This window comes from Zeus faber, assembly GCF_960531495.2.
Source record: "Zeus faber genome assembly, chromosome: 12".
NCBI classification, from domain to species: domain Eukaryota; kingdom Metazoa; phylum Chordata; class Actinopteri; order Zeiformes; family Zeidae; genus Zeus; species Zeus faber.
Window position 1 is genome coordinate 11,274,885 of NC_137196.1, and position 9,350 is coordinate 11,284,234.

General features: G+C 46.8%; 1 protein-coding gene across 1 annotated transcript; it reads right to left on the reverse strand.

The window, feature by feature from the left end:
• Nucleotides 1-3,501: 3,501 nt before the first annotated feature.
• On the reverse strand, nucleotides 3,502-8,227 carry LOC307238346 (COP9 signalosome complex subunit 7b-like; the record flags this gene model as incomplete). Its single annotated transcript, XM_080011278.1, has 9 exons — nucleotides 3,502-3,603; nucleotides 3,743-3,848; nucleotides 3,964-4,166; nucleotides 4,265-4,353; nucleotides 4,445-4,487; nucleotides 4,730-4,888; nucleotides 6,267-6,339; nucleotides 7,717-7,802; nucleotides 8,159-8,227. The coding sequence occupies 9 exons, from the start codon at nucleotides 8,225-8,227 to the stop codon at nucleotides 3,502-3,504; spliced, it is 930 nt and encodes a 309-aa protein (XP_079867404.1).
• Between the last annotated feature and the right edge of the window lie 1,123 nt (nucleotides 8,228-9,350).

Consider the following 9,350-nt stretch of genomic DNA (forward strand, 5'->3'; position numbering starts at 1 on the left):
TCTGAGCTTTAATTTGGGCAGGTTGGATTGTCTTTCAAATGGTTTTGCGTCGCCCAAGCACACTTTGCTGTTGAGGCCTAGGAAGCTATGTCTTTGCGGCGGACTGAGGGGCGTGGTTGGGCCGCAGCCGCGGCGGGTGCTGACTCGGCCAATCTGGTGTTGCGAGCTTTCTTAATGTTTGTCTAGTCTTGCAGAGGGGATCGGCGCACGGACCCGTCAGCCGACATCATTATTCTTTATTTATCCTTTTGGCCAGCGAGCCTTTTTGTTCGGTTTGTTTCATAAAAACTCTTGCCGCGTCGGCAACCCCACGGCGAGAGAGACTCCCGTCTCCTTCCCTACAGCCCTACCTGTGGGCAGAGACTCCCAGAGTCTTCTTTCTTCCATCCACCCTCTTTCATCCACTTTATCCGCAGACTTTGCATCACTATCTAAACCCGGAGGATGTTACCCGTTGCATCATTTCCAAAATGATGGAAAACACAATGTTCCGAGCGGAGGGAGAGGGAGGCGGTCACACTCTAGATCCACAGAGAAGAAAAAAGTCTTTGCTGGCTGGTGACACATAAGGAGGGGCACAAATTGGAATTATGTTTGAGCCAACTCGCTGGCCGAACGATAAAAAAGCTCCGGCCTCCAAATCCAGCCGGGCAGCATCAAAGAGCCAGCGCCACCGGCCAACGCTGACAGCAGAGTTCACACTGCCAAAGCGCATACGTACGTACGTGTGAGGCGCTGTGTTTATCTTCTGGCCCGTCCTGGTTCTGTAATGTCCAGTCTGCCGTTTGTCACGTGACCGAGGCGACCCAAGTGAAAACAAAAGTATACTTAAAGTGAGTGTGTATAGTGTGTGTTTTATTATGACTTTGTTATTAATATACGAAAGTTGCTTAAACTTGAAACCACCTGAGTACTCCATGTGTCAGATGGTTCTTAAGATGTGTTTAGATAAATTCAAAATATTTTTTTCAAGCGTTTGTTGTTTACTTTTGATGACCAAATGAACATGAACAAGTCCAGTTCCTGGACGTTAGGCTTACAGTTTCAATATACCTGTTTTAAGTGTGCTTACGCTGCACTTACAGCACATTAAAGACGTGTGATGAAGCTACACTTTCAATTCAATACACTTTCAAGTACCAAAAAGTACAAATTGGTCCAAATATACTTTTACCGCACCTAAAACACTAAAAATATACTTAAAAGTGTGGAAAAATAGCCATTTTCTTACGCTTGGGGGAACGGTCTGATCGTGAATATGAAGCATCTGATCAACTCTTCATTTAGAATAAATGAAACATGTAGATGAAGGTAGAGTTGAGGTGGGGAGCTGCAGGTAGGTGAAGGTGGAAAAAAATTCAATTCTATCTATTTGAGCTGTGCTTTTGAGTTTAGTATGTTTGTGTTTGCATGTGTGTGTGTATGTGTGTGTGTTTGTGTTGCAGCCCCCTCCGTCCGCCCGTGCGGCACAATGCCTGCGAGATCTGAGGGGAACCTCAGACGGAGCCGAGCAGCGGCGGCATGGGGACAAACAGGCGGCACTCTTTCATTTCCCCCTCCTCCCTCCCTCCCTCCGTCGATCTGCCTTTGATGTCCTTTGATTAATCTGCCTTCTGCTCGCTCTTCCCATCCCCTCGTCTCTCCACTGGGCACGGCGCACTGTAGGCCGCCCCTCTCCTCGCTTCATCCTCCGACAGGCTTTTTTAGCCACTCATCTGCTCCATTTGATCTTCTCTTTGCGACCGTCCCGTCTCAGAATGCGCAGAGTGAATATGTTCCCATTTGAAGAGTGGTTTGGTGCCCCAGGGCCTAAGGAAGATGCAGAGCTTTAGTTAGAGCACTATAGTAATTTAACTGTTGTTGATGGTGTTATAGAGCAAATGATAGACGGAGGATACTGATTTCTACTGCATCGGGTATCCTCCGTCTATCATTTGTCCCATAAGTTAATTCTTCTTTGTCGTAAAATCATTGCAGTTCCAATAAGTCGGCTTAAAGGAGAGGTTGGCTATTTTTTTAATTGTCAGATCTTGGTTCCCGTCATTTGTAACTGCTCATAACACAACCTCGCTGAACGCTTTGCTATTGAGAAACTTACACGTTCCACTCCAAAGCAGCTTCTCGCCGTGCTTAAATGCAGTGTAACGGGGCAATTTCGGAGCCTTCTATGTATTCTACCATGTATTTTATCAGGATTTTCATTGACTCTTTTGACCGTGTTTGCAAATCAGCTTTTGGCTACATCTGTTTAAACTGAAGAGACTAGAAACAGGAAGTTGCGTTGCTTCCGTAGCCAACGTTACGCTTTGGATGTACGGCAGCAACTGCAAAAACAAACAAAAAAAAAGTTTTCAATTGAATGTGATATTGCTGTTATTTAAAACAAGTTTATAAAATATGCTGTGCTTTAATTTCACATTTTGGCACAGTCGATTTAACTTTTTTTTTTTTTTTACTTTAACTTGGCCCCATTGGACTGCATTTAATGTACACATAGCGAGAAGCTGAAGAGTGCTAAGCTTCTCAATAGAAAAGTGCATGCCAAATTCAAAATGATGGGAACCCAAGCCCTGGGCTGAAAAATAAGAGAATTTATCATTTAATAACAAAAACTCAAATGGGCATAGCTTTTTTTCCTATTCATAGTTGGAACTTTTTGGCGTTTTAAATGGTAAAATTATTCAGAGGTGTCGATTGTTGTTGTTTTTCACTCTTCTAACTGGCACACAGGCTGAAATCTAAAAATATTGATCAATTTAACGCGTTAATAACACTCCCTGGGGGTGGGGGCGGGCTGGTGGGGGCTGGGGGTGCATGAGTAGGTTACATAAAGTAACCGCACGCTGCTCAAAACAAAATCACCCCACAATGAGAACTTTGGCAACAATTGTGTTGAACAACACTCAGGTATTGTGTTTAATTATGAAACCATTTCTCCTCCTATTGTCTCAGGCAGAAAACAATTGAAATCTAGGTCAGTAGGCTACGCAGGGGAGACTGAGTTCCCAACATTTCAGCGCAGACAGACACTTGAACCCCCCGACAATAGTCAAGCTCCTCTACGCAGGACTGTGTCGGCTCATTGTTAGGAATAATGGTAATTAGACCTATAATGACCCGGACAACCACATTAACTTTCACTGAATCGAATACAACAAAGCAAAAACAAAGAAGAGGGAAAATTTAATGTAGAGAACTCTACAAGTGTTTTTCTATGTTGGATAATATAATTTATCAGCATAAAAAATAATAATGTATATGCTCTTTATCTAAATTGTATTACGGAAAACAATGGGAACTGGCCAAACATGGACAGAAAAAAATGGCCTATATATAGATAAAAAAAAAATCATGGGTCACTTGTGAACATTTATTAATTGGGAGTAATTATGCAAAACAAGCCGGGCCCCTTGTGTTCCCATGGCCGTGGTCTCCACATGCAGAGCGGCAGGGTGGGGCACGCTCCCGGCCTCAGACCCTGGACCCTCAGACCCTGGAGCCTCAGACCCTGGGTTTCGACCTGAAGGGGGACAGCCTGAGACGGGCAAGTTGGCTGGACGACGTGCAGGGAGTCACTCTGATCTGATTGCGTATCTCCTCCACCTGATGGGGCAGAAGAAGAAATAGGGAACACTCCAAACTCCAACACTTACAAACGTCAAGTCGAGACATGAGGATGAAGTGAAGTGAGTTGAGAGCCTCTTCTCAACTCTACTGTTTCATCATGTTTTCCTCCTCTCACCTTAGCCTCAGTGCGCTGCAGGGTGTGCAGGTGGTCCTCCCGGCACATGTTCACCCGATGCACCTGTTGCTCTATGGCGTTGACGCTGGTTTCGAAGTCCGAGCACCTGTCCACACAACCACAGCGAGAAGAAAATGAATCAATGGATCAATGATCTCCCATACAGCACAGGACTTAGTCACCAAGGGCCTCTGGAAACCAAAGCGCAACCCTGTGCTCACCACTGGGTGAGTGTGTCGATGATTGCGCTGGTTCTCTCCAGAGGGACATCCCGGCTGATGCAGGAGTCCACTTCCAGCTGCTGCTTGCACTGATCCAGCTTCCCCTGGAACACGTTGGCATACAGGGCATCGATCAGCAGGTCTTCAAGCTGCCGAATGCTATTCAGCTCCAGGTTACTCATCAGGACGCAGTACGGGAGGACCTATAGACATCGGATGGAGTGAGATCTATCAGTCTTGTGTGGTAATTCAACCCCGTCACGTATCCAACATCCACTCTGCTGCAGCACAATGTACCCACCTGTGTGTTTGTGGCCAGGGTTACGATCGTCAGGTGTCTCAGTTTGGTTCTCTGAAGGTCATTTAAAGGGGGGAGGATGTGTTTGAAAGCTGCGAAGGATGGCAACGTAGATGTGATTTGTTTATTCTATGAGCGGATGACAGGTATGATGTGTAAAAAAAAAACCAAGTATAATTTCACCTGTGTAATCATGGTACGTTCCGTAGGCAAAAATCTTGAGCAGCTGAGACAAAACACTGAAAGAATTCAAAACCTATGGAGAGCAAGAGCCAGAGAGAGAGAGAGAGAGAGAGAGAGTGGGAGTGAGAGATGGATCAGTCCATTTAAAAAAATTGGGGCTGAATTGACAACACTGACATCTGCTGTCACAAATCGATCGTCACCAACAAGTCTCATTGAAATTGGCACCACTGTAATGCGGATGCATGGAAGGTAAGTGGGACGTGGCGCTTTAAGAAGATCTACCTCCTTGATGTTGGGAAGATCAAGAAACTCCCCAAAGACGTAGACCCCCGGGGCTTCCAGCAGCTGGTTGATCAGGGTATTGAGGGCCTGTCCCTTGGCTCCTTTGGCCAGAAGGGTGAACTGCTGTAGGCGGGCACTGCTCCTCTGCTCCCTAGACATCTGGGAGCGTAGAGGACATGGAGTCTTAGATGGAGTGACACCTGGTTAAAACTAGTTCGTTGAGTAGCTGTGGAAACAGTGAAGTTAGTTTCATATTGGAGGTCCACTTCACCCTTAAAAATCCATTAACTTTTTCTCCATGCAATATTTCAGTCCCAAATAACCTCTGCGTTAATGAGTGGACTATCCCCTTTCATCAACTATTGTTTTTTGGTTTTTAGTTTGTTTCATTTGGGAAAAGATTCTAAACTTTTTTTTAATGATATATTATAATTGTATTATTATTATTATTATATTTAAATTCCAATAGCTCGGAAACCAGAAGAGTCATGCGATCAGTTGGTTGGAATGACTAATGATGGAATCCTGTCAATAACAGGGATACATAATAGATGGTGCCCTTGTAACAATATATCTAAATCTATGTAATCACAATAATATATATGCACACACAATGAAAAACGACCTCATAACATAACCTCAGTCACATACCTTTATTTCAGCACAGAGTGTTAATTCTTTCACTTATCTCTTTAGGTTGATTTCTTCATTAGACTCCTGCTGTGAAATTTGTCTTATCTTCCCGTCATAAGGTAAGCCTTAATCCTCCTGCTGTGAGGTTTGCTTTGTCTTTCTGACATAAAGTTTGCCTTATGTTGAGCACGTACCATCTGTGTGGTCGAACTGACCATATTCTCTGACTCCCTGGAAAATAAACTGTTGGACTCAGAGAGCTGCTCAAGGGCACATCTCTGATCGCAAACCCACACACAATCCTGACAACTTCCCCTGGAAGTGGGAAGTTTCTCTGTTATTGACCCAAAAAATGCTTTTTTCTCTGTTCCTGTGGCCCCTGACAGTCAGTTTTGGTTCGCCTTTACTTTTGCAGGTTCCATTTGGACATGGACTAGGCTACCTCAGGGCTTCACAGACAGTCCAACCACTTTCCACGCCGCCTTAGCACATAACCTTGCTAAGTTGACACCTGGTTCCACTATTTTGCAGTATGTAGACGATCTCCTCGTTGCCAGTACATCCACACAACAATGTCACACAGATACTCGCTTTCTTACACTTTCTTGCTGACAATGGCCATAGAGTCAGCTGCGACAAGCTTCAACTGGTACAGGAGCAGGTCACCTATTTGGGTCAAGAGCTCTTCTACTGAAACCCAATGTGACGTAGAGTTCGGCCACAAATATGAACGGGTTGTTTCAGGAGATGTTTTCTGAATTGATAGCTCACAAAAAACTGACTTGGTTGTCTTATTTCACAGTTTGTGTAAGAAGGGCCATCAAAGACCCAAATGTATGTGCACAAGCACTGAAAAAGTGAGTTTTTCATAATAGCACCCCTTTAAGGGCACTTTCTCACTGACAAGGGCCATGAAGTCAGCCGCGACAAGCTTCAACTGGTACAGGAGCAGGTCACCTATTTGGGTCACGTGCTCCCTGCCCAGGGGAATTGCATGTCCTCAAAACGTGTTTCGCTATCCAAGCTATTGATCTCCCACACACGAAACGCCAACTTGTGTCTTTTCTCTGCACTACTTCATTCTGCCGCCAATGGATTCCTGATTATGCATCACGAGGCTCCCCTGTCCGTGCTTGTCCATGCCTCCGGACTGTAGTCCGAATGATGCAGTGACATGGGACTCCCGGGGCTCGGGCGGCCTTCACTGATCTGAAACATTCCCTTACCATCTCACCCACACTCGGCTTCCCTGGGTAGACTCGCATTTACTCAGCTTGTGGATCAGAAGGGTGGATATAAAATATCGATGCTGTGTCAACCCCATGGGGGAAAACTTCGCCAGGTGGCATATTTTTCCAAGTTGGACCCAGTAACAGCTGGACTCCTGTTGTGCTTATGTGTGGTGGCCGCAGCAGAAAAGGCAGTAACAGCTGCCGCGCTGTGTGTGGGCTACTCGCAGTGCACGCTGATGGTGCCCCATGCTGTGAAACTGATCCTACAAACTGGTAAACCAGCACAAATGACACTACAAAGGTTTTTGCGTTACCATGTGTATCTGCTTGACAAACAAAAGAAGGTGGCACAGTGCATTGCACTGCTGCCTCACAGCAAGAATGTCCTGGGTTCGATTCCCGCCTGGGGCGCAGTTGGCACTGCGCTCCAGAGGGTATCTCATGATTAGGGGCCTTTCTGTGTGGAGTTTGCATGTTCTCCCCGTGCTCACATGGTGTTTCCTCCATATAACATAAGAACCCCCACTAAAAACATGCACAAAAATCATCGTCTGACCAGCTATGGACATTGAAGTTGGTCCCCTGGGCACTATACTGTAAGCTGCCCACCGCTCCTGGCCTACTCCCCGGAGGAAGGACAAGCTTTGATGGGATAAATGCAGTAAAAACATTTCACAGCCTCCATCTGTGTGTGTCAGCTTTAGCTGCATGTGTTGTGTGACAATAAAGCTAAGCTGGCCCTGTTTAATTTAGAAAACTGGTTAACCAGCACAAATTACACCACAAAGATCTTCGCGCTACCATGTAAGTCTGCTTGACATGAAACGATAAAAGTCCTATGCTGTTTCCCACTCAACCCACATTACTCGCCCCCACTGACGTCACACGACTGCTTACGAACCATTGAAATCGAGTGCAGGCCTAGGGTTGACCTCCGTGAGGGCCATATCCCTGACGCAGACCTCACCCTCTGCGTGGACGGATCGGCTTCACGATGCGGAGATACAGGTCAATCAAATGTGTGGGTTTTGCTGTCGTTTTGATGGAAGACATGAAACCGCTTAGAGTAGGAAAGCTACCTAATCATCTGTCCGCGCAGGCCGCCCAACTCATTGCACTGACCGAGGCTTGCAAGCTGGCTGAGGGACAAACGGTGTGCCTACTTGGACAGCCGCTATGCCTTTGGTGTGGTGCACGACTTCGGCACCCTGTGGGAGCAGAGGGGATTTATGACATCAGGAAAACCCATCGCTCACCACACACACACACAGTCGTGAAAGAACGCTTAGCCGCAATTCAGCTCCCAAGGGAATTTTCTGTTGTGAAATGTGGCGCACACACCAAAAACACAAGACTCCGTCACACAGGGAAATGCTCTGGCTGACGCATGTGCAAAAGAAGCTGCAGTGACAGACCTGAACACTGGCAGTGCCCCCACTGAAACGGCTACCAAACGCGTGCCACAAACACATAACGACAGAAATAGAAAAATTAAGGGTTCCACATTCTCCAACTGAATCTGGTATGGGCCAAATGGTCTCCCTCTCTGCCTACTGCTGTGTACCTCCCATTTATCAAAAGAGCGCACGGCCTTGATCACGCCGGACACGATGCCATGGTGAGAGCGATACATGAGGTTTGGTTATGCTGCGCGACTCCAAACAGTTGTCCGGTCGTGGTTAGCAAACCGCATGATCTGTGCGCGCCACACCCAGCGGAAACACAGCGCAACTGCCTGTGCTGGCTCTACCCACTCCATCACAACCGTGTCAAACCCTGATGCTCCACTTCATAGAACTCACCCCATGCCAAGGGAAAAAGTAGTCTAACCTTCGTCTGTACCATATGTTCTCTAAATGGGTTGAAGCTTTCGCTACTAAAAACAAGTCGGCTCTTACGGTCGCAAAAATTCTCCTCCATGAGATCATACCCCCGTCACGACCAGGGCTAGGAGAGACCCAAACGCACAACACGAGGAGACGGGAGGCAGACAAAGGATGTTTATTAGCCCACACGGTGGAGCTGGACGGGGGGGACCCGGTCAGGTAGGGATGGAGCAGGGCTGGGCGGGGATGATGACGACGACCGGGACGAGGGGTCCAGGATCAAGGTGGAGAGACGGGGAACCGGACAGACAGCCAGCCTTGGCCGACGAGCGGAGACAAGCAGGTCAACCGGGCTGGCTGGAGATAGACGGACAGACTGGGTCGACGAGAGGAGACAAGCAGGTAAGGGGAAGACGACACAAAGACCTAGATTTGGGACTTTACAACTCAGGTAAGCTAGTTGACAGTCCGGCAAAGAATGACCCGGGAAGCTGGAGACTAAATACTGTGTGGAGTGATGCAGGTAATTGGTGTGTGCAATTGGCTCAAGGAGGGAGCTGCAGATGGGGCAAGAGCGGCCTCTAGTGGTGCTGGGAGGCCGTGGGCCTAACAACCCCGCTGGGGCATGCCAAGGAAAATATCTAGTGACGCTGGCCCTGCCTTCGTCACTGATATTATAGCTCAACTCGAGTACTCAAGCTCTGGACATTAACATGCGACACCACTGTGCAAAACACCCGGCTAGTGGTAGCGCCATAGAAAACCTGCGAAAATATTACGTATAATTTGTTATTTGACCATTTTCTTGTATTTTATCCCCCACAAGTTGTGACGTGGTGTTTTGAATCTTCGTGAATTATCACCACGGCTGATTTATTGTGTTCCATTTTCAGCATTTATTATGTTCTACATTTTCTGCATTTATTGTGT